The sequence below is a fragment of the Danio rerio genome, chromosome 8 (genome assembly GCF_052040795.2).
Source record: "Danio rerio strain M-AB ecotype USA chromosome 8, GRCz13ab, whole genome shotgun sequence".
In the NCBI taxonomy this organism is placed as follows: domain Eukaryota; kingdom Metazoa; phylum Chordata; class Actinopteri; order Cypriniformes; family Danionidae; genus Danio; species Danio rerio.
The window spans coordinates 6,203,775-6,230,092 of NC_141028.1; the positions used below are offsets into that span (position 1 = coordinate 6,203,775).

Genomic DNA, 26,318 nt, shown 5'->3' on the forward strand with positions numbered 1-26,318 from the left:
AAAAACATGACAAAGATGTTTCCTCATGGCTCCAGTTTCCCCCACAGTCCAAACACAGGCGGTACAAGTGAATTGGGTATGCTAAATTGTCCGTAGGGAGAAGCAGTGGCGCAGTAGGTAGTGCTGTCGCCTCACAGCAAGAAGGTCGCAGGTTCGATCCTCGGATCAGTTGGCGTTTCTGAGTGGAGTTTGCATGTTCTCCCTGCGTTCACTTGAGTTTTCTCCGGGTGCTCCGGTTTCCCCCACAGTCCAAAGCCATGCGGTGCAGGTGAATTTAGTAGGCTAAATTGTCCGCGTGTGTGTGTGAAATTGTTTCCCAGAGATGAGTTGCGGCTTGAAGGGTATCCGCTGCGTAAAAACTTGCTGGATAAGTTGGCGGTTCATTCCGCTGTGGCGACCCCAGATTAATAAAGGGACTAAGCTGACAAGAAAATGAAAATGAATGAATAAATTGTCCGTAGTGTGAATAAGTGTGCATGGATGTTTCCTAGAGATGGGTTGCAGCTATGTAAAACATGTGCTGGATAAGTTGGCGGTTCATTCCACTGTGACGACTCAAGATTAATAAAGGGACTAAGTCAAAAAGAAAATGAATGAATAAATGTATCATATACATTTTATATCTAAATATAAATAAATATAAACAAAAGTTGATGTTGGAAGTGATTAATTTTTGACCAGCACTAATAAATATACATAGTACACACACATCTATTCAAACTCCAAACTGTAATCTTGGAAGCGATCAATGGTTTGACAGCTCATATATAAACAGAAATCAGGTAAATATGCATGTGTGATATGAATAACCTGTCATAATCCTCGAAGATCTCTCTGACGGTCATGGCGGATACGATGGTGATGATGTATTGCATACAGCCCTGCTGGCGGCCAAGTGCTAGCATCTTAGCATAGCGTGGCGCTACGGGGAACGCAGCCATCGCTCGACCAAGGGGACTGATAGGACACGACAGACGCGCCTTCTCCATCTCACTCAGACTACAGCAGAGAGAGAAAAGGTTAAACATAACTAAAAACAAATTCAAGAAAGAAAAAAATGCACATATATGTTATTAAAAGATTGAGAACACACTCATAACAATGGAAGCAGGCAGTGTGTATTGTTTTACATGAGATTTATTTAAAATGAGATAGATTTATTTTTTTTAAGTCGATTTATTTCACTTCTTACAGCTTGAGTGAGTTTGAAGTCAAAATAATGACTAAATAAAACTGTACCGTCCGTGTCGAGCCGGTTTCTCCAGCGCTCCCAGCGAGATTAGAAGCTCTTCAGCAGCAATCAGAGCCTCAGAAGATGGAGGAGTGGGAAACGGGAAATTGACAACCTAAAATAACACACAAGACAAAACCAAAACCTGTTATGTATAAGCAATACAAAGTCAAAGGAAATACGTGCTTCATCCTACATTTTTGTAAATGTGTAAAAAGGTACTTTAAATGAACACTAGGGGGCAGTGTGAAGCAAAGAATTTTTGCTCCTTTTCACACTAATGAATATTCTAGAAACATATTATCAACAAATCAAGGATTATTTTCATGCAGTTCTTTGACCAACATCAAATAAATACCACAAAACAACTTAACTGTGTCTGTGATTTGTAATTAAATATGTTTGCATCACCGAACTAGTTTTACATGGACAAACTTTCTGCCGTGGTCAGTTTGCTCTGTAGTACAGTGTAGTACAGTGCACAGCGCTTCGGTTCGAGGTAAAGCACACTTCCATAAAAGAGATAAAAGCATTTGCAAAAATGCAGACTGTGCCCTCTTGTAGATTTGCCATCTGAAACAGGCAAAATAGCACTCCCGAAAGAATATATTTCAGATTCGCAAAAATAAAGACAATCCTCTAGGGCAGGGGTGCTCAATCCTGTTCCTGGAGATCTACCTTCCTGCAGATTTCAGTTGCTACCCATATCAAACACACCTGCCTGTAATTATCAAGTGGTGTTCAGGTCCTAATTAATTGGTTCAGGTGTGTTTGATCAGGGTAGCAACTGAAATCTGCAGGAAGGTAGCTCTCCAGGAACAGGATTGAGCACCCCTGCTCTAGGCGATTTGCCATATGTAACGTGCAACAAAACACACCCTCAGTAACATACTTCAGATTCGCAAAATTGTAGACAGCGCCTTCTAGTGGATTTGCCATCTGAAACATGCAAAATAACACTCCCAAAAGAAGCATTTCAGATTAGCAAAAATGTAGACAGCGCCCTCTAGTGGATTTTCCATCTAAAACATGCAACAAAACACACCTTAAAGTGTTTTAGATTTGCAAAAATGTAGACAGTGCACGCTAGTGGATTTGCCATCTAAAACGTGCAACGAAATGCACCCAGATCAACGTATTTTACATTCCACAAAAATGAAGGCTGATGCACGTATTTTCTATGAGCCTGAGCTGGATATGAGTGTTCATGTGTGATTTATAGAACAATATGAATGCAAACCTTCTCAATGTTGAGATCTTTCATCTGAAGAACGAGATCTTCGACGGGACGCCGTGTGATTTCAGCCTCCGAAAACAAACTGAAATCTCCGAACACAGCAGACGAGTAAAGCCTAAACACACACACAGTTGTTTTACTTTTTTTGATGAAACTTTTTTAAAACGCAATGGAAAAATTTCAGTTTTTGGCTAAATTATTATTATTATTATTATTATATTTTTTTTTAAACAACAACAACAACAACAACATATAACAATTTACAGACAAAAAAGCATAGATGTTAGGTAGAAACAAGTGTAAACTAACTAAGTGTAAACTAAACTCGCCGGCAGCTAGCTCTCTGCAACTCTCACATGGTCGCCCACTGAAGCTAATCAGGGCTGCGCCCGGTCAGTACCTGGATGGGAGACCACTTGGGAAAGCTTGGTTGCTGCCGGAAGTGGTGTTAGTGAGGCCAGCAGGGGGCGCCCAACCTGCGGTCTGTGTGGTCCTAATGCCCCAGTATAGTGACGGGGACTCTATACTACTCAGTGAGCGCCGTCTTTCGGATGAGACGTTAAACCGAGGTCCCAACTCTCAGTGGTCGTTAAAAATCCCAGGATGTCCTTCGAAAAAGAGTAGGGGTTTAACCCCGGCATCCTGGCCAAATCTGCCCACTGGCCTCTGTCCATTATGGCCTCCTATCCCTCCCAATATCATGATTGGCATATCATCACTCTGTCTCCTCTCCACCAATCAGCTAGTGTGTGGTGTGCGGTCTGGCGCAAAATGGCTGCCGTCGCGTCATCCAGGTGGATGCTGCACACTGGTGGTGGATGAGGAGATCCCCCCCCCCCCCCCCCCATTGTGTAAAGCGCTTTGAGTGCCCAGAAAAGCGCTATATAAATGTAAATAATATATATATAAATAATATCTAAACGTAAACATACAAAGTAGAAATATAAAAATGAATTAAATACATCATTAAAATAACACATTTGTAAAGTGTGTAGGGCTTTCTTGTTTATCGAGTCTCTGATACTGGTAATATATAAGCACAATTCAGTCAACAAAATCATAAAATTAGCTTTATTATTATTGTCTTCTTGGTTAGGATGGTCAGTAAAACTAATAAATACATTTTCCCATAACAACGAAAAAGGTTATGAATGATAAATATTAACATTAATCAATTTTTAACCTCACACTTCAATGTAGCGGAGTATGTACAATACCAAAATAAATGTAAAGCAGTCGCCTTGTATTCAATGCAAAAATTACTTTGGCTACATTACTGTCATGTAAACATAGCCTGAATCTCTGACCTATAGCAGTGACCCGGCTCGGTTCTTCCCGCCCTTCCTGCCCTCTGATTGGCTGAGGCCTGTGAGATCCACGTGACCTTAAAGGAGGAGACGCCGGTCACCCTGTCGTAAAACCTCTTCTTTACTCGACCGCAGTCCACAACATACTTGATGCCGGGGATTGTCAAAGATGTTTCTGCAACGTTAGTCGCGACGACACACAGACGAGATCCAGCAGGAGGAGGACGGAAAACCTGAACACACACAAACATGACTTTAACAACAAATTACTGTGAGCTGAAGATTATAAACGGTGATTCCACAATAATCATCAAAAAAAAATTATATATTAGATTTAAGATCAGTCTAATGTTACTACATTTAGAAGAGTATTACCATCATTTGTACATACACAAGAAATGAGACGCATGACAAACAGAACTTATCATACAACCTAAATTATGTCATATGTATTTCATTTTATTTTATTTTCCTTCAGCTTAGTACCTTTATTTTATCAGGAGTCTACACAGCGGAATGAATCGCCAACTATTCCAGCATATGTTTTACACGGTGGATGCCTTTCCAGCTGCAACCCAGTACTGGGAAACATCCATACATACACACATACACTATAGTCAATTTAGTTTATTGAATTCATCTATAGCACTTGCGTTTTGACTGTGGGGAAAACCGGAGCTACCCAGAGGAAACCCACGCGAACATGAGGAGAACATGCAAACTCCAAACAGAAATGCCAACTGACCCAGCTGGGACTCCTATTTTATTAATAGATTTAAAATGTCATGCAAAACAAATATTTTTGGAAAGTCTAGAAACTGTTTTAGGTAAAAATAAAAAATAAAAAATGACAATTAAAGAATTAAAAACCAATTAAAAAACAAATTAGGTTGATTTCTTTAAACCAATAAATTTATTAAATTAATGAAATTTCCGCTTGTTAAACCAAAGTCTAACGTTAATATATTCAACAAAGTATTACCATCATTTGTAAAAACACAACAACAAAACTATTACAAACAGAATTTAACATAAACATAACATAAATTAGCAACATGTCATGCAAAATATTTTTTGTGAAGTCCAGAAAAGATTGAGTGAAAAAAATAAGTAAATAAATTAAAATTTAAATTAAAGGTTTAAAAACCAAATTAGCTTGATATCTTTAAATTGATAAATTCATTAAATTAATAAATTATGTATTATATCTCTTGTTGAACCACAGTCTAATGGTAACACATTTAGTAGAATATTACCATCATTTGTTCAAACACAAAAACAAGAAACATTACAAACGGAATTTGACAAACGTAAGACAAATTAGTCAAATGTCATGCAAAATAATGCAATACATTTTTAATAATTTTCTTTAGAGGTCTAATCTTGAGAAACATTACAAACAGAACATAAATATAACACAACATAAATGAGTAAAATGTCATGCAAAATATTTTTCTGTGTAAAGACTTAAAAATTTTGGGTGATAAACTAAATGAAAAAAAAAATACAATAAAATTCATTTAAAAAAATGATTCATGAAATGCAGCATAAAGTATTTTTTTATAAACGTATAAATAACCCATCTATCAATGTATACGCCATCAACCTATCAATAAATCTCCTTAACATTAAAAAACTAAAATGCATTTGTTAAATTACAGAAAAGTGTTTTTATATTTATATTGTAACATTATATAACTTATATAAATAATTAATCAAAATAAATTAATCACATCTCAATTTCTTTTATTTCTTTTTATCTCCATTTCTTCTTCCTTTTATGTAGAAAAAAAAGTAAAGGGATAGTTCACTAAAAAATTTTAATTGTCATAATTTACTTGTTGCAAACCTGTTTTAACTTTCTTGTGTTGAACACAAAAGATATTTTGATAAATGTTTGAAATATTTGACTTCCATAGTAATTGTTTTTCCAACAATGAAAGTCGATGGTTATAGGTTTCCAACATTCTTCAAAATATCTTCTTTTGTGTTTAAAAAAAAAATTCAAAGGTGTGGACCAACGTTTAAGTCACTATATAGTAAGTCAATTTTTAATTTTGGTTTAAGACAGTTCTCAGACAATATTTCTGTTGTAAGGATTATTTGAAGTACTTACCTTGGCCTGCTGCTCAGGTGCTAGCAGAGAGTAAAGCGGAAGCACATACAGTGGGATGGACGGATCGGCCTTCTCCTCTAAGCACAGAAAACACATCAGAAAGTCACATCACTCCACACACTCCTGTCACATCATTTTTCTCCATCAGAACACGAAGTGAAAGTTCCGAGCTCCACATGTAAGAGTGTCTCACCGTGATCAGTGTCTGGATGATCCCCCAACTCCAGCTCCAGGTCTGAACCCTCACCATCATCTTCATCAATGCCTGCCTGACGGTCTTCATCACCCTCGTCCACAGGCAGAGCAGAGTAATTATCCAGATTGATCCTCGGTAAAGACTGACAGAGAGACAGTGTTGAGAATAGAGCTTACTGATATACAATATATAGATGACCATTTTGATATCGGACAAAATATATTATAATTATAATATAATTATAAATATCTGTCAAATATTTGAAGCAATTCACTTGCTTGTTGCAGGCCACTAAGGTTTCGAGTGTAATTTCTGTGACATTCAAAGAGTAAATATGTACATTACAAGATCTAATGCCGCTGGAGAGAAAATGTTTCAGCGATCAGTTTTAACTTTTCTTGAGTTAAGGTTTTAAGATAAAATCAGCTGTTTACCTTTTGTTTTTGCAATCATTGTCAGAAAAATGTATATAAACTTTTAATAAGCCTATATATCAGCTATCTGCCTCCAATTATAACATCGGTCATCAATATCATCCAATATCAGTGCATCCCTTATTCTAAATGCACAAAGTACAGCATACAATTTTAAAAGAAAAGAAAATATACCGAAGAAGAAATAGATGAAAGAAGAAAAAGAGTTTTTATTCAATAAAATTTCCATATCGGTGCATCCCTAATTCTAAATGCACAGAAAATACTGCATACTATTTTAAAAGAAAAGAAAAGAAAAACAATGAAGAAAAGAAAAAAAGAGACTTATATATCGGCCTCCAAATATAATATCAGTTTTCATTATTTGACAAAATTTCCATATTGATGTATCTCTGATTCTAAATGCACAGAAAACACAGCAAATTATTTTAAAAGAAAAATGAAAAAAAGAAGAAAAAGATAATTATATATATCGGATATTGGCTCCCAAATATATAGGTAATCGGTTATCTATAATGGCAAAAATGTCCATATTGATGCATCCCTAAATCTAAATGCAGAGAAAATACTGCAAACTATTTTTAAAAGAAAAGAAAATATAACGAAGAAAAGAAATCGAGGAAAGAAGAAAAAGAGGCTTATATATCGACCCCCAGATATAATATCGGTTATCGATTTTGACCAAAATTGGCAATAACAGTGCATCTCTAAATCTAAATGCACAGAAAATACAGCTTATTATTTTAAAAGAAGAAAATATAATAAAGAAAAAGAAGAAATGGGGGAAAGAAGAAAAAGAGGCTTTTATCGGCCTCCTGATATAATATCGGTAATCAATATCGGCCAAACTTTCCATATAGGTGCATTCCTAATGCTAAAATGCATAGAAAATACTGTTTTCTATTAAAAAGAAAAGAAAATTTAACAAAAAAAAGAAATAGAGGAAAAAAGAAAGAGGGGCTTATATACGTCACCCTCCAAACGTAATATTGGTTATTTAATACCAACCAAACTTTCCATATCGGTGCATCCCTAACTCTAAATGCACAGAAAACACAGCACACTATTTTAAAAGAAAAAAGAAGAAAAAAATAATTATATTCATCAGCTATTGGCTTCCAAATATATAGGTTATCGGTTATCGATAATGGCAAATATTTTCATATTGATGCAAGCATAACTATAAATGCATAGAAAATATTGCATACTATTTTAAAAGAAAAGAAACTATAACAAAGAAGAAATAGAGAAAAGAAAAAAAGAAAAATGATGAAAAGAAGAAAAAGATAAATATATATATATATATATATATATATATATCGGCTTTTGGCTTCCAAATACATAGGTAATCGGTCATCGATAGTGGCAAAAATTTTCATATTGATGCATGCCTAACTATAAATGCACAGAAAATACTGCAAACTATTTTAAAAGAAACTACAACAAAGAAGAAATAGAGAAAAGAAAAAAAGAAAAGTGAAGAAAAGAAGAAAAAGATAATTATGTATATCAACGATTGGATTCCAAATATATAGGTAATCGGTGATCGATAGTGGCAAAAATTTCCATATCGATGCATCCCTAACTCTAAACACACAAAAAATACTGCAAACAGAAAAGAAAATATAATGAAGAAAAGAAATCGAGGAAAGAAGAAAAAGAGGCTTATATATCGACCTCCAGATATAATATCAGTTATTGATATTGTCCAAAATTTCTATATTGGTGCATCTCTAATACTAAATGTTTTCTCTAATATTAAATAATATTTCACACAAACAGTTAGCTAGTGATCATTTTCATACCACTTTCTTTTTCTTTGCTCGTTTTGACTTCTTCAGATCTTCTTCCGTTTCCATCATATCTGAAAAACAAACATATGATGAGTTTTTTTAAAGTGAAAAATTCCTTTTACCTAAAATAAAAAATGACATACATGACATTTTTTTCAATAGGTATTTAAGATGAGTTGTTCTTCAGTACTAAATTTTTTTAAATAAAAAGTCACTATATAATGGTTTTCAAGCTTACCATAATAATAATAATAATAATAATAATAATAATAATAATAACAGCATCATATCTTTCTCGCACATCTACTATTATTACTTTATTTAGCCAGGAAGTTACATTTAGATCTCAAGTCACAGGAGATTACTATCTCTTCTTCCAGTGTCTGTCTATGAATGGTCTTTAACATGCAGGGATTAATTGTTCACCTTAATAAACAATGTGTGCTAGCAAAATAAACATTGTAAATTTAGATTTAATACAGATTGCCATATCACCCAGCAGCCCAAGACCGGTTACTCACTGAAGCTAAGCAGGGCTGAGCCTGGTCAGTACCTGGATGGGAGACCACTAAGGAACACTAGGTTGCTGTTGGAAGCGGTGTTAGTGGGGCCAGCAGGGGGTGCTCAACCTGTGGTTTGTGTGACTCCTAATGGACACTACACTGTCAGTGGGCGCCGTCTTTCAGATTGAGACGTTAAACCGAGGTCCTGACTCTCTGTGGTCATTAAAAATCCCATGGCACTTCTCGTGAAAGAGCAGGGGTGTAACCCCGGTGTCCTGGCCAAAGTCCCTCTATTGGCCCTTACAATCATGGCCTTCCAATCATCCCCGTCCACCGAATTGGCTCGATCACTGTCTCTCCACTCCACCAATAGCTGGTGTGTGGTGAGCGCACTGGCGCCGTTGTCTGTGGCTGCCGTCGCATCATCCAAGTGGATGCTGCACACTGGTGGTGGTGTGGAGAAACCCCCCCTCATGATTGTGAAGCGCTTTGGGTGTATGGCCATACACAATAAATGCGCTATATATGAGCAATATCACACGAGTAGCAGTGCGATATGGCTGTATATTGTATATCGGCACTGGTGGGAGGTGTGTGTTGCCTTAGTGCCCCCACCAGTGCCTATATACAGCCATATCGCACTGCTACGAGCGTGATATTGCGTTTATACAACAGTTTGACGGCATAATTGTTATATAAAAACAAAATCAAACATGGAGAGTCTCAAAAACCCTTTTGTATGAGGAACTACTTTCTTCCAGATTCAAATCATAAGCTGACAGTTAAACAGTTGAGCGTGCATCTTTTAAACTTTAGATCTGTAGTGTCTGCTTTTTGCTGGCTGTATGTGGGCGGAGTAATACACAAAGGGTAAAGAGGCTGTAGGAGTCCTGATATTGCAGAATAACGCACGGATATCAGCCAATCAGATTTGAGAACCAGACAGAACTGTTGTATAAAAATACACATTACATTACATTACATTACAGATTAATACAGAAACATAGGTTTGTGCAGGAAGTAAAACTGCATTACTAGCCACTTTCACACAGTGATACCGGTAAATATCTGGAAAATTTCCGGAACGACTTTACCGGTATATTCAAAAAAGCGCTGTTCACACAGGCGAGGACGTTATGGAAATTTTCCAGAAAAGAGCGTTCACACATCCATTCCAAAATACCGGTAAATTCTGACATCATTCACCACAAATGAGCTTTAAACGGCTGCGCTTGTATTTGTAAACATTTGACTAAATTACAAACTCTGTGGATGATCAATATTGTGAACAACTTTCGCAGGATCACTTTCGCATGTCGAGATGTTCATAATATGTGCGTGTGCAGGCGCTCACAGGCTGTTTCAAAGGCACACGCAAAGCTTGAAGTTAAACAAACAACAGCTTATCATAAGCATCTCATCGATGATTATTTACACAGTTGGCATTAAGAAGAACATATAAACGTGATCTGACTAACTTCTAGCAGCTAAATGTGTCTGGAAAAATATTCAAAGGCTTTTATTCTCACAAACCGCGCGGACGTAAATGCGTCTGACTGTTGTGATTGGCTAAAGCAGACGTCTCACGTCAGCACGTTCTAGACGTGCACGCGCTTATAACGGCAATCTTCCTTCTTCATTCACACAGCGCTGCATTCCGGCAAATTACCGGTAATGTTACAACTTCTCTTTCCGGAAAATAGCCAGAACGAATTTACCGGTATTTTCAAAAAGGACCTGTTCACACATACAACCCTTCCGGAAAATTGCCGGCAATTTTCCGGAAAGGTCTGTATGTGTGAAAGGGGCTATTGACTCTAAGAAAGCAAACTCTGACTATTGTAACTTTGCAGAGCTTCTACATTCACAAACGGGTACATGTACATACCACATTAAAAGTAACATCAAATGAGGCATAATTGGATGACACTAGATGAATCTAATCAGTGCGTACCTGTGTGCTCTCGGTTTGGTTTATAAGGGAAAGCTTTTCTCAGCCTCCGACAGACAGAATGAACCTCAGCTTGACCCGTCAGAAACACCAGAATGCCACCTGCAACACACACATGTAGGAGAAGTCAGAATTATTAACCCTCCTTTATAATTTGTGCCCTGAATTTCTGTTTAACAGGGACATTTTTTTCAACACATTTCTAAATATAATAGTTTTAATAACTCATTTCTAATAACTGATTTATTTCATCTTTGCCATGATGACAGTAAATAATATTTGACTAGATATTTTTTAAGACACTATTATTCAGCTTTAAATGACAGTCAAAGGCTTAACTAGGTTAATTAGGCAGGTTAGAGTAATTAGGCAAGTTACTGTATAACAGTGGTTTGTTCTGTAGACTAATGAAAAAAGGTGGCTAATAATTTTGACCTTAAAATGGTTTTAAAAAATTAAAAACTGCTTTTATTCTAGCCAAAATAAAACAAATTAGACTTTATCCAAAAGAAAAAATATTATAGGAAATACTGTAAAAAATCCCTTGCTCTGTTTAACATCATTTGCGAAATATTTGAAAAAGAAAGAAAAGAAAAAATAAAAAAAATCACTGGAGGGCGAATAATATTGACTTAAATTAAACATACATTCAGAGCACAGCATGAGTGTTTTTCTGTACATATAATCTACCTTTATGAGTTTATCATCTACAGTATAAGTGTTTAACATACCTGGCGGCAGCATGCGGTGAATCTTGCAGATCTTCCGGAAAGTTTCTCCAGTGTAGTCGTCCATTGGTGTGCGCTTATTAAAATGAACAGTGACCGCAAACTGACGGGCCTCCACCTGCATGTAGACACAAAAACCAGGGTTAAAATAATCATGTATTGGACAACAGCGGTTTCATCATACATCATAACACAAGTCATTTGCTTACAGAAGACTTGAAAAAAGTGCAATTATCTGATTTTATTTTTTGAGTTGATATCATTTATCTGTGTTTATTGGATTTTATGATACACCATTAACAATTTCCAGGCAGAATCTAAAGCAACTCACTTGCCAGTAAATAACTGTAAATCAATAACAGCAAGAATACTGTTTTAACAATTACAGCACCATTTATCTCACTGTATGCCTGTATTTTTAGAATTGTATGTATATTTTTACTGTAAAATATACAGTAATTTCCAAAATGCAACATTAAAACAAAGTAACATACTGCATAGCTGTCCTACAGCAAAATACAGTTTATATTACAGTTAACCAGTTGAACTCTGCAGACCCGGTACCGGGTCTGTGATGTCATCGACTTTCGCTTTAAGATTTAAAGGGCTAGCATTGCACCAGACCCTCGTAAGTGTTTTCGTTTGAAAGTGTAGATGCTATATTTTTTGCACATATGCATAAAATATGTTACCGGTTTATGCACATCACTTTGGTTTTTATTCTACTGTACAAAAGTTATTTACACTTAAATACACAGTGTTTTGGATACCCGAGCTGGGTATTGAACATTGGTTCATTTTCATATTTTTCAAATGACACATGTACAAGTTGTAGCTCAAATGAAAGCTCTTGCCGGTGCTCATACGGTTTGTCTGACGTGGTCAAAAACAATGAATTATGTTTGATCAAACAAAAAAAAGTAGTGAAATATGAAAACAATGATCGGTCCCTGTGGCTTGTACAGCACCTCTCATCAGTTGGAATACAATAACTTTTGCATAGATTATGGTAGAGACATTTTTCTTTTTTTCTTATGATTACAGACATGCGCAGGAACCACCAAAATAATTACAGCACGCTAGACCACACAGAACCTAAAAGCTACACTTTCGAATTTGAGTTTAGAAAAAAAAAATACAAAAAGCGCCTCTTTTTTTTAGGTGTTTACTATAACACAGACAACATATACAGATATTTTAAATACTTTCAAAAGCGTTTTAAGAAAATTCAAAGGGTTTTCTTTAAAATGATACCAAATATTTGCATTTACACCTCTACATGTGGATTAGGTAAGCTTTTAAATTTGGGTAGGCAAAATCCAGGCGGAAATCCCCAAAAAAGCAGCAGAGTTTAACTGGTTGAATACAGTGTCATTTAACAGAGTAGCAACATCTAATTACAGTAGCTGATGCTGTTGAGGAGAGGAAGGGGGTGCTAAAATTATGTAAAAAATGTGCAAACTGATGGTACTGTTAAATTATTAAAGAAAATAAAAAATATGAATCCTAAAAAAATAGAAGACTTGAAGACTCTGACCTTGATGACGGGTGGAGGAGAGCTGAAGAGTCTCTTGTTCTCAGTGAAATCCTCCACACGCAGCGTCGCCGACATGATGATCAGCTTCATGGGTAAACCTTTCTGTGAATTGCAGATGGCATTACAGACATGCTAAAGGCTGATTTACACTTCTGCGTCGAGTAATCGCCTGCCGTACGGTAGCTGGCAGTATGTGTTTTTGATTCTCTGTGTCGAGATTCTTCACGTGTGCTTTGTTTTTTCTAAACACTATAAGTAGCTCAAACTCGCTCATTCAGAAACGGGACGTGCAACAACTTTAATCATAAGGTAAACACAAAACAAAAGTTTCCACGCAACTAGACACTTGTGAATTTTTCAATTCAATTCACCTTTATTTGTGTAGCGCTTTTGCAATGTAGATTGTGTCAAAGCAGCTTCGCATAGCAAATTATAGTAAATTGAAACAGTGTAGCCCAGATTTCAGAGTTCAGTTCAGTTCAGTGTGGTTTAATATTCACTACTGAGAGTCCAAACACTGAACAGCAAATCCATCGATGCACAGCTCTACAGATCCCGAACCATGTCTCAATCAACACCCTAGCTACTGGGGTCGTTCATCAGTAGGTTGTGTGCATGATTTTTGGCACTAATAAGTGCACTGATGAGCTTGGATTCACAACACATTGGGACAACTTTAAAAACCTTGAGAAAAACCAGGCTGAGTTGGGCACGACCATTTCTCCCCTGGCCAAACGTCTTGTGCAGAGTTGCAGACTAGGCACTGGAGATTGCACTACCAAGCCAACCAATCACAGAGCTTGCACTATGTGTCGTTGTGATGTGTAGTTACATTTTTTGAGAGGTGCGCATTTGGAGAGGTGAATTTGGGCACTAATAAGTGTACTGATGAGCTTGGTTCACAACACATTGGGACACACTGGGTGTGACATGAGAACGTCCTCATTATACATGATCAAAACTGGAGTTTATAAACAGCAAAAGAACTGATAATTTTCATATTTTAATTTTAATAAGTTTGTAAGTACATTACAAGTGTTTTATATACCAGCAACATTTCATCTATTAAACAATTACAAATGTTTGCTCGATTTCTCTTAATCTATCCAGCTATGTTCTTTCATGTTGTGCATATCGATCTCGAAAATATTTCAAATAATTGTGCAGTCCTTACCTAAACCACCATGCATGATCAAGTGTTTTACCTTGTTGCGGAGGGGAACGATGCGAGAGAGGAGGCCGATGAGGATATCAGTGTAAACGCTGCGCTCATGAGCCTCGTCTATGATGATCACACTGTACTTCTGCAGCAGGAAATCCTGAAAAAAATACAAAAAAGAAGATCGCTGAGCTAAAGCTTTATGTTCGAACATCATGTTAGAACAGAAATACATTAGGCTTATTCCGGTATCAATTTTTATTTTGTTACAATTAACTGCTGACGCTTGTATGAAGATATGCGATATTATCACAATATCGATCTAAGCTGCAAAATAAATACTTTAACGGGTATAACAACAACAAAAACAAAATTTTCCTTGTTTAAACAATTATTTTAATTACTAATTCCATTAACACTTTAGTTTAAATTATTAACTAATTACTGGTTTATTATATAATTACAGATATTAACTGTTTATTATTTTACATCCCTAATCGATAACTAATACCTAAAGTCAACTACTACTAAACAGCCAATTAGTGCTTTGAGCTAAATGTCCTAGTTAATGCTTTGTTAATAGCGTAAATTAAATATATAAATAAGTGCAACTCTAATATCTTTTTCTTTGTCCTGATGAGAATACATAATATTTAACTAGTTATTTTATTAGTAAACTAGTATCTTGTTTACTAGATTTCAGCTGAAAGTGACTTTTAAAGGCTTAACTAGGATAAATAGGCAAATTATGTTAATTGGGCAACATTGGACAACAGTTGTTTGCTCTATAGACAATCGAAAAATCATAATTACTTACTAACAAAAATAACCTTAGCAGTTAAAAAAAATAAATAAATTATATATATATATATATATATATATATATATATATATATATATATTTTTTTTATTATTTTTTTTTATAATTAATTTTTGTAATAATATGTATTGATGATATATATAGAGAAATTATTCAGAAGAAAAGCATAAAAGGAAACACTGTGAAAAATGTCCTATTTCTGTTAAAAAGCACTTGGGAAACATCTGAAAAGAACCTTTAAAAACAGGGCTCATAACTTTGTATTTACATTTTTTTGTATATAAAACTGTATATTTATCATATAAATTTTCAAAGTTTGTAATGCTATGATTCTCCTTAAGGTAAGGTAAAACTTTATTGTCCCAGTTAGGGAATCTTGTCTTAGACAGTCCTGCAGTCATCACATACATAGAAAAATAATACAAAAATACAAAAGCAGATGTGTATATAAATACATAAGTAAATAAACAAAGAAGTGTACCCCTCTCCCAAATACTTTAAATCCAAGCCACGACTATTTAATAGCTTAATGCTTACTGGATAAAAATAGTTTTTATATCCATTTAATTTACAGCAAAGAACTCTAACCTTTTCCCCGAAGGCAACATCTCCATTCTTATGCAGAAAACAATAAGTCACAAACTATTTGTTTTGCATGTCTTAAATGCATTTACACTGCACTGTTCAAGGGACTCAATTCCGATTTTTTTCTCCCATGTGGCACAGATCGGATATTTCTTATATCGTGTAAGCAGGAACGAATCACATGGATTCCGATTTACTCAAATCAAATTCAGGCCTTGTTCATATGTGGAAATTTATCCAATATGAATCGGATCTGTAAGCAGGTAGATCCGATTTTCACCTGTCAATGCGCATCATTAAAAACCAAAGCAAATGACGTCAAGTCTGACACTTTCATTTCAGAACAAACTTCAGCAGAGTTGCAAACCTTCAATCTCATACACGAGGACTTAAACAGCTTTTATATTGTCATATAGCACAGGTATTTAAGCATGTTAACAAGAGCGAGAGAGCGCAATGTCCGCCACGTAACCAATATAAACTAATATAAAACTAGTACATACATCACATGCATAAATCACGCCATGGACATTACATTAAGATGCCTGAAGGTTTTTGCGCTCCTGCACGTGCGCACAGTTTCATGTTAATTCAGATGTACAAAGAGAATAGCCTATGTGTGGGATTCCGCGTATGCAGTGTTTCATACATAAGAATTTTTTACTGCGTACGCACATTTACAGCTGTAAATGTACGCAATGTTTTAGTATGAATTCAACGCAAGTCTTTGAACATAAGGCCACTGATGAATAGACCAATTACCATGTTTGTAAACATTCAGGATGTGCGCAGGGATGTGGCAGAAAGAAACCAAGAGCGCTAGCACTTACAGCGAGGGAATGACATCAGACGCGGTGCAGAGTTTGTTGTTGTCTTAGAAATAAGATATATTGATTACATATTATATATATATATATTATTTACATAATGCTTTCAGCATATTAACAGCTCGTCACCCAGTGATAAGCACAGTGATTCGGCAAAATTAACGTTAAAGTAAATGGCGTTCATCTGACAGCTCCATTTGCGATAGCACCCACCCAATGGATATTGGATAAGACAAAATGACCAAGCATCCAGCCCCAAATATACAACTATCTCATTGAAGCTCCAAGTGAATTTACAAGAGAGAAGTTAAAGGTCTACAAGTCTTTGGATGCCAACAGTGTTCTGTGTGGTCATGTGCAAGAAATAATGCTCCATGATGACCAGATTCAACATTATGTAGAGCTAAAAACCGAGATTCTGCTTAGCCAAAGACAAGGAAAGAAGACGGAGTTAACGTAACACAAGGCCTGGGTAGTTAATCACCGACACGCAAAACGATTGCATTCTGACACTGAACTGCATCTGTACGGCAGGGTATGTGAACCTACACATAGAGTTAAGTTGGTTTTATATTCGCACATTTGGACTTTCTCCTTAATAATATAATTTCATAAAAGTATTATTTGCAAACTCTAAATAGCGAAATCATATTAGCAGCTAACGGCTATCAAAGTACAACATTGTTCACAGTCAAATAAACAGTTAATGTTGTTTTCAAGTCACACTTGCAGGTTTTCAGACCGAATATTCAGTGCCGCGGTAAACAATATAGCGAGTTTGTCAGAAGTTGTCACTGAATGAATGTGTGAATATAAAACTAAGTTTACCTTAATAAACGTAACTTTCACGTTTCATTCTTAGCATTCAGTGTCCGCAGTTTAATTCACCATATGTAACTGTTTTTGCTGAAAGCATTTCTGCAATCAAAAACGAGTAATGAGTGTGATTCAGCATAGCGTGAACCTGATATGACATGAAAACTGCAGAGTCCAGCATTTCTAAATAGCTTCTCACTTCATTCAGCTCCCATTTAGCCAAAGACGTCTGCAGTCGGAAATAAAGCAGTGTGTGGTGTATGGTAAAAGTTAAGTTTTCTATTTTTGGACTCGAATTCAGCATCCTATCGCACAACACGACATCTTTCCCATTGCAGCCTGTCTTTTTTTTGCAACCGGGGACCCGTGTGACGTCATGTGTGACGTAGGTTGGTAATTGGTCTATTAAATATCAGGTTTGACAACTATAGTGAAATGAAGTCCAGCAAAAGATCCTTGGTGAACTGTCCGACCTGCAATACTCTCACCCGGGGAGCTGTGCTCAAAGCACCCGCTGACTGCCTGGAGCTTAGACGGGCGCATACGCTGCAGTGCATGCCAGTGTGTGTGTGTCACATGATGTGCGTTTTCAGTGGTATTAGTGTGAAGGGAGATCTTTTTAGAAACGCTAGGTGAAACGCCAATGTGGACGCAGACGGTTTTCATTCTAAAATGCTGTTTTAAAACTAAAACGTATTGGTGTAAACAGGGCTTGACTGACATTCAAAGCTAGAAGATTATCATCACACTAACTCGCAAATCTTCCAATCTCTGAAAGATATTCAGATAAATCTCTGATAAATCCCTTGTAGCTTTTTGCCATTTTGAAATTCCTACAAGAACAAAAGAAATGGGAGAAATACTTCTGAATCTGCACACTTTGCATAGCACATGTATTTTATAATACCTGGTGTGTGTTTGTGCATGCGAGTTACCCTCTGAATTTCTTTCAGCAGTACACCGTCTGTCATGAACTTGATCTTTGTGTTTTCTGTCACATTCCCCTCGTACCTGATCTGATAAGACACCACCCTGAACACACAAACACACATCATTTCAGTTGACTTCAGTTTGGCATTAAACAGGATGTTTGTAAAGGGTCTAAAAATAACTGCAGCAATGCACACACATGCAGAGACACTGTCGACGTCAAAAAGTCGACATTAAATCATTTTTATTTTAAAAATGGACACAGATTGAATGGAAATGCTGGTCACTACACACTACAGGGGAAAGAACAGATGGATTAGCACAATTATTTAAAAATAATGCGTTTAAATGATCATAAAATAATACAAACTAATAGTACAATTATTTTGGACTGCTGATAAAACAAGAGCTGGAAAATTCTAAGATCATATGTAAAATAATCCTGAAAAATGAATGTCATCCAGATAGGATGTTTGAGGTAGAGTAAATCATGGGATGCTTTTAATTCTTGGGGTAAACTACTCTTTTAAGGGTGCAGTATGTAGGATTGACACCTAGTGGCTGAAAACACTGGAGCAGTTTTTTTACGGGACTTTGTGATTTTAGTAAACATGGTTATCAACAATGGTAATAGCAGAATTCCTCAACATTGACTTGATTCAACATGTAATGCATGGTTGATAACAATATGAAACCAAATAAAAATTTACAAATAACATATATGTACAGACAAACAAATACGCAATATGAATATATGCATATTTGCGTACAGAAATCTGTAAACAAGTATAAAAGGGAGTAAAAATAAAGAAAAAATATGCACATTATATACATAATGTCAGAGAAATACACAAATGAAAAGATTTATACATTAATTGTAAAACGAATCAAACAGAAATTGTTGTCACCTATATCTTAAGGCAGGGGTGTCAAACTCAATTCCTGGAGGGCCGAAGCCCTGCACAGTTTAGTTCCAACCCAGCTCCAACACACTTACCTGTAGGTTTCAAACAAGCCTGAAGGACTCAATTACTTTGATCAGGTGTGTTTAATTAGGATTGGAACTAAACTGTGCAGAGCTGCAGCCCTTTTGGAACTGAGTTTGACACCTGTGTCTTAAGGCATCTTAATCATTTCTCCTATGTTGGAATTTCAAGCCAATTCCATGCGTGTTCAATAAGAAAAGGTCTGAAGAGGGTTTTCTTCAATGCCAAAAATATTAGTAATTTATTACATACAAATGAATAATAATTCGATGCCAGAGCTCTGGGTTACGTTACCCCAATGCAAGAATTACATTCAAGTGGTTCGCAACTAACATACATTTCCCTGACTCCAGCATATATGCACAACTGAAATTAACAGGTGGATTCTCCAGGTCATTTTGCAGTCCTTTGGCTCTTGTACCCCAGACATACTTCCTCTTTCTGCAACCCTTCTCTGCATACCAGAACTGAACAATTACATGCATCTTTAATATATTTCTATAACTTCTACAAGCATCATGCTCCTTGTTACAGGTCTAGACTTTGTATTAAACAGCAGTCTGGAACAAGGGCCCCCGCACTAAATTTATTATTATTCTGCTATTTTCCTCTTGTCAGCAGTTCCATCAAAAAAGTATGCAGCACAGAAAAAAAAAGTAAGTATGGCTGGTCAGTAGATGGTATCATACAAAAGAGAAAGTTAGATTCATCTGTTGTTAGAACATTTTTCTAATAAAAAATAAAAACACAAAAGTAATAAAAATCAATTACTTTTTTCCACACCTACGTCGTTAAATTAAATCACGTAAGTTAATAATGAAGATTAAATTGTCATGATTTTGGTTCCAATGAAGAGTTGATTAATTCTTTGCTCTGTTAATTTAGGCAGTGGACTGTTCTAGTGGAACAATGTCCATAATGGCCCATTTTCACTGAGTGGTGCGGTACGGTACGCTTTTATGGCCGTTTCCACTGTCAAAGGGTACCTAAAAGCGAACCGTACCGTACCACTTTTTGGTCACCCTTTGCAAAGGGTACCAACTAGCCCAAAGGGTACCATAAGTCAGAGCAAGACGCGCAACTGAATGTTATTGGTTTACGGAGATACGTCACACGCAGAAGCAGGAGAATGAAAACAAAGGAAGCGGCATTTTTAAAAACACCGCCAAGACATTACACTGAAATAATATATACGTATAATAACGAGCCATGATCGACCCGAGCTCAGACAAGCCTTGTCGTTGTCTTGATGAACAGACACAAAGCCAAGAACAAAATCTGCTGTGTCCTGTTGTTGTTTTACAAGCCCGTCTAAAAGTGTGAGCGGTCTCACTTCATCCAAAAAGCTCACCGCGAGTCTATATTTAAAAAAATAACGAACTTGAGCTGATGATAATAACGTGCTCGTGATCATTGAAGTGCTCTGATATCAGATCCTGTCACAAGTGACTCTGTCGAGAGTGAAGCACGAAAAAACAAAGGAGAAAACGGAAAAAAGCAGCAAATGATGCTTTAGCAACCTAAAACATGAACAAACTGCCATGTTTAACTATTATCATCACCATATGGACTTTTATGGACTATTATGAACTCAGAATGACAGAATGATATAGCCTCTGTTACTTTCTAACAGAGGCTACATGTGCTGCTGAAGATTAAAGACACATATAAGAGGTTTGCTCTGACTGTGGGCTATATTTTGTTGTTTTTGAACCCAAATGAGGCATACATGTATGCTGTGTGTAGTTTTTTTGTAATTGGTAACATATTAAAGACTGTAAGGGTCTGTATGTGTTCATACACGTTGCATTTATTTATTTATTTAATATAATTACAGACGTTACAGTAGGCTATTTCGCACTATCATTGATCTGCAGTTATAATCAACTCATGTTCATGGTAATACACATTTATAAATAAGTATTTATGTGTATGAAGCATCTGTTTTGTGAGAAGTGCTACTCATGTAAACGACCTGTACAGCTTTACTGTAGACATTTCTCGAGTAAGCAAGACGTCCACTGAAACTTTGTCGTACAACACGCCCATGTGCTGTCAATGTAAATGCCCAAGTACTTATAAGTTTCTGACTGAGTGATAGGATGGTCGTGCACAACCACTTGACGATGGTCACCTATACACTTTGGGTCAAATACCATCTCTACCACCTATTTTGGTGCATTTAAACAAAACAGATTTCCTAAACAGATATATTTATCTAAATAATATTTTAGTCATCAAACATATTGAGAAATTGAAAGACAATATCATTAAATTCAACCAAATAATACAAACAAAAAAAAATTACAACCTACAAACTAAGTTTTTCTTTTTTCCCAATATTTTTCTGTAACATAAATTTGTGTGTACTAGTTTTTGGACCGTTATCGTAAGTTATTTTGTAAGATGAGCTCCAGATTTGGCTTCAGTACTGGCTAATGTATATTAGGGCTGTGCAATTAATCGAAAATCCGATTTTGATTTTGGCTTCAAACGATTATAAAAAAGCATTAATTGGGATAAACGATTATTGCTTCATATACCGCCCTCTTTCCAGCTGTTTACGTTTGTTGCTCTAAAAAGCGCGAAAGACCGCGTGCTTATGTGTGTGTGCGTCAGGCACACACAGCCAGACGCATGCGGCCGGTCAGCATTTGGTCTCATTCGCACACTGAGATGAGCAGAGGAGTGCACACATCTAAAGTCATCTTAAAGAGACAGCGCGATGTTCCTGCTGCTGCCCGTTTTTATCATTAATCAAACAAAATGAGAAAACCCCTCACTGCTCTTGACTGAAGGATTTTTGTAGCTAACGTGTTTTTCTTACAGTGAAGATGCTTAAAGCACAGTTTGTTTAATATTTTTATTCTATTGTATTTATCTCTCTTTCCTTTGCAGGGTGGAAAATAACTGTATGTATACAGCTGAAGTCAGAATTATTAGCAGTCCTGAATATTAGCAACCCTTTTCCTCCAATTTCTGTTTGATGGAAAGAAGATTTATGAACATAATATCTTTGATAACTCATTTCTAATTACTGATTTCTTTTATCTTTGCTATGATGACAGTAAATAATATTTAAGTAGATTAAAGTGCAATACAAAGGCTTAATTGAGTAATTAGGCAAGTCATTGTATAACAGTAGTCTCTTCTGCAGACAATCAAAAATATATATATATCTTAAGGCGGCTAATAATATTGACCCTAAAATGAGTTTCAAAATATTTGAACCTGCTTTTATTCTAGCTTAAATAAAACAAATAAGCCAAGAAATAAAAAATATTATAGTAAACACTGTTAAAACTCCTTGCTCTGTTAAACATAATTTGGGAAATATTTATTTTAAAAAAATAAAAAATTCTCAGGAGCGCTAATACTTTTGACTTCAACTGATTATCGTTTTAAATAATCGTGATTACAATTATGACCAAAATAATCGTGATTATGATTTTTCCCAAAATTGAGCAGCCCTAATGTATATGCACAAATATAATATTGTAAAGCTTCCTATTTAAAATATGAATTTAAAAGAGAGATTTTACAATGCCCTGTTGGGTGAGTGGGGGAGTGTCTTTTGTCTCTCAAGGTGTGAGTTATTCATGACCATCATCACTTATGCATACAGCTGAGAGCTCCCAAAACAATCTTAACAAATTGTAATTCGTTGTATTATTTTCTTTGAAAGAGAGAACAGAATAATATTCACATAATTGTGAAGTGAATATTTTAGCCTACAAGACTGGTTACTCAAAAGTCTTATTCAGGCACATTCAGTGGATTTTTTGGACCTTATTTCAGCTTCCTTTTTTCTCCAAAACTTACCAACCAAGCATAATATGTTTTTTTTCTAAAAGAACACAATTGTGTACATCAATATTTCTCACATATTTTTGCAGCACAGTTTGAGCTGAAAACAAAAAGTACATGTTGGCCAGTACTATGTAATAAGTAGCTGAAATAAGCACAAATGTCAGGGCATGTCAAAACATCTCAGGGGCCCTAAAATCACCTCAGACCCCTGGGGGTTAAATATCTGCAAACATATTAAGGTATTTTCACGCTTTAGAAGACACTTTTGATGTTGTGATCTTAAACTATGACAATATAAGTGATTTACCCGCTGGACAAGTTCATCTCAGTGGCTACACGGTGAGACATGCTGATCGCCGCTACTCTCCTGGGCTCCGTCACACCAATTATCCCACCAGAGCTGAAAAAACACGTACACAAACCATGAGAGACAGAAAACACACATTGCACACAAAGACCGATAACACAGACCAATGGTTTTAAACCTGATGGTATTACAGAAGATACAACTGAAAATTTGGTCGTATTTACACCTTTACTCGTTTTATTTCTACTTTAAAAGTCAACAGGTTTTCAACTTTATTAAAAAAGGTTCGTCTTTTGAATTTAAAAGAAACTAATAAAAGTTTGAGACCACTTAAGGGTGAGTAAATAGTGGGTAAATTGTGAACTATCCTTTTAGGGCCATATAGACCATTTCAGTGTGATGATATCATAGGCCCATGAACATTTCCTGCTTGTTATCAAACGATTTCCTAACTGTAACAAGAGGCAATTCAATCATAACTTAATGTTAAAACAAGCGGCAACCTCCCGCTCTCTCTCAGGAAGCCAATACGGAAGTAACTAAAACTGCAATTCATCCGAAATTCCGCTAGTCCTGGCCGCTCCTGGCTCCAAGACAGAGCAAATTTCAATTGAGCCCACTGTTAGAATGGCCAACTTTACATTAGAAAAAAAGGTGTTTACAGCCTGGTACAAAAAAAGATTTGGGTTAATACAGCTAATATTACCCTTCATGACAACTGTGAGGGGGGTAAATTTTTTTATAACTCATCCGTTTCCTTTATATTAAGTTATATTAAGTTTGCATAATTAAGGGAGTGGTCACTTGAGTGGCAGCTAGGTCTCGCTGGTCGCCGTCACGTCACCTCAGCTGAATCCTGCAGATTAGCCACTGAACTCGGCATATTTATCGTATTTCTGTGTTGTTTTATGTGGCTTTACACAGTCAACTGCCTTTTGGACTTGTTTCCAACATTTATTTGATGGAATGTCATGCTGAGTGCATTTTATTGTGCTTACAAACCATTCACGTGGCCTCCGTTTCCCATGTGAGTAAAGTTATATACTTATATACCATCTCTATACATGTATTTGTTTTATTTAAGATCATTTATCGTTTATATTTATATTTAGAGCTGTAATGCACTCCATAATCTGACGGATTGATTAGCTGTAGGCTCTAGAACAGTTATCTGAAGCGTTGTCATACAGTGTTATGCTGGATTTCATCAATAGTCTTACATTAACTAACACAGACTATATCTGAAGTATTTGGATGTAATTCGCGTTTTCCTCCTGTTGAAAAACGTCATAAGAACAATGTTTAGTGGCTCAATGTATTACAGCAGTGTTTTTAAAAGTCTAAACACTTTACTGATATAGTGTACAACCAAGCACAAGTGGTCAGAATACAAACGAGTCACAGGTGATGACGTATTAAGCGTTCTCCCAAAGTAAAGTGTGTCTGAACCAGGTCCAAGCTAAATGCCAGCAGGTGTCTGTAGCTCCGCTCACTCTCCGCCTCTTTGCGCTTGTTTGCTATCCTGCCGTGGGTTTGATGACGTGCGAACAAAATGGCGACTGTTGGCCGCGCCTTCTTGTGTGCGCTCTTTAGAAACCTATGGGTGACGTCACGGATACTACGTCCATATATTTTACAGTCTATGTGTTAAAACAGCTTTCATAACATTATCAATATGTGGCATTTATATAGAAATTAAAAATGTAAAACAGGAAATATGTTAGGACTATTGCTTTTGTGGTAACACTTTACAATAAGGTTCATTAGTTAATGCATTTACTAACATGAACTAATCATGAACAACACATATACAGCATTTATTAATCATAATTGAACATTTACTAATGCATTATTAACATCCAAGTCCATGCTTGTTAACATTAGTTAATGCACCATGAGTTAACATGAACTAACAATGAACAACTGTATTTTCATTAACTAACGTTAACTAACGAACAAATACAGTTAATGTATTGTTCAATGCTTGTTCATGTTAGTAAATGCATTAATTAACATTAACTAATGAACCTTATTGTAAAGTGTGACCGCTTTTGTTTACATCCCTCAAAATGGTTGATCAATAAACATATTTGGGAAAAAAAGAAAAGAAAATTACTATGGAAGTCTATGTTATGGGTTTTCAGCTTCCTTCATTATATGTTTTTTTGTGTTGAAAAGAATCAAAACCAGTACGATTGACGGCAATAACTCAAAAACCTCTTACCCTAAAAATATCTAAAGTGTGTTTCTACAAAAAGACAAAGCTGGTTATGCTTCACAGCTGTCTTTTTCTTTTTTCGCTCGACATTGAGCACTGCTCCGTTTGAGCTTTTGCAATCTACGTTTAGCCGGTAGAGCGCACGCTAAGCGGTGCTCTCAGTAAGGGACCGTCTGAAAAGTGCTTCTTTTTTTTCGTGTTTTTTTTTTTTTTTTTGCTCTGTCCTGCGTGTTTTATTTTAAACACTACTAATTTTCTCTTGAATAAGCACAAACAGTTACTAAAGTAGTCGAATGCTGTCATTGTAGATCTGTGCATTCTTACATTAACACCTCTGTTATCAAACAAAACACAATGAGAGATTCATCTGCTGCTCTTCACTAAATAACTATAGTAACTTTAATCAATATGCAAATACAATCAAAAGTGAAATAGATTTTGTAGCATTGATTTTAATAGGCTAAACCTTTTATTTTATTGTCAATATTGTCTAATGTTTGCTATGTATTCTATCATTTGAAGCTATTTGTTGTCCAATATTTTTTACATCCCAACATTGACACATTGCTAATCAATAAATAGCTATAGTGCTATCTGTTAGTTTTAACGTCAGCTAATGTTATGGAAGGGCATAGATGTTATGGAAAATAGTAATAGTAATGTAACTACCCCCATCATTCCTTCCTCAAGCAAATGTGTAAATATTAGATCTATTCAGCTATAACGTTAATTGCATTGGCATATTTATCTGATGTTTTACAGCTTGTAGTAGTCGATCAAAAAGCTATTTAGTACACTAGCAGTGGAATTTACTGCGATGTGACGGT

The 26,318-nt window shown here is 35.9% G+C and overlaps 2 protein-coding genes across 9 annotated transcripts in view; one reads left to right on the plus strand and one right to left on the minus strand.

Moving 5' to 3' along the window:
* The window catches only part of dhx37 (DEAH (Asp-Glu-Ala-His) box polypeptide 37), a 58,830-nt gene that overhangs the window by 12,868 nt on the left and 19,644 nt on the right, over positions 1-26,318 (minus strand). For all 8 annotated transcript variants that reach the window (NM_001083004.2, XM_087262601.1, XM_087262602.1 and 5 more), the window contains 13 exon segments: positions 811-999; positions 1,240-1,346; positions 2,472-2,583; positions 3,776-4,008; positions 5,892-5,968; positions 6,085-6,229; positions 8,327-8,385; positions 10,772-10,870; positions 11,500-11,614; positions 13,034-13,135; positions 14,239-14,352; positions 18,176-18,272; positions 23,274-23,366. In NM_001083004.2, coding sequence (NP_001076473.2) covers positions 811-999; positions 1,240-1,346; positions 2,472-2,583; positions 3,776-4,008; positions 5,892-5,968; positions 6,085-6,229; positions 8,327-8,385; positions 10,772-10,870; positions 11,500-11,614; positions 13,034-13,135; positions 14,239-14,352; positions 18,176-18,272; positions 23,274-23,366 — 1,542 coding nt within the window.
* ufd1l (ubiquitin recognition factor in ER associated degradation 1) overlaps positions 10,012-26,318 on the plus strand; it is a 253,880-nt gene continuing 237,573 nt past the window's right edge. The window contains exon 1 of the mRNA XM_087263133.1: positions 10,012-10,642. The gene's annotated coding sequence lies outside the window, so the exon portion shown is untranslated. The remainder of the gene's footprint in view (positions 10,643-26,318) is intronic.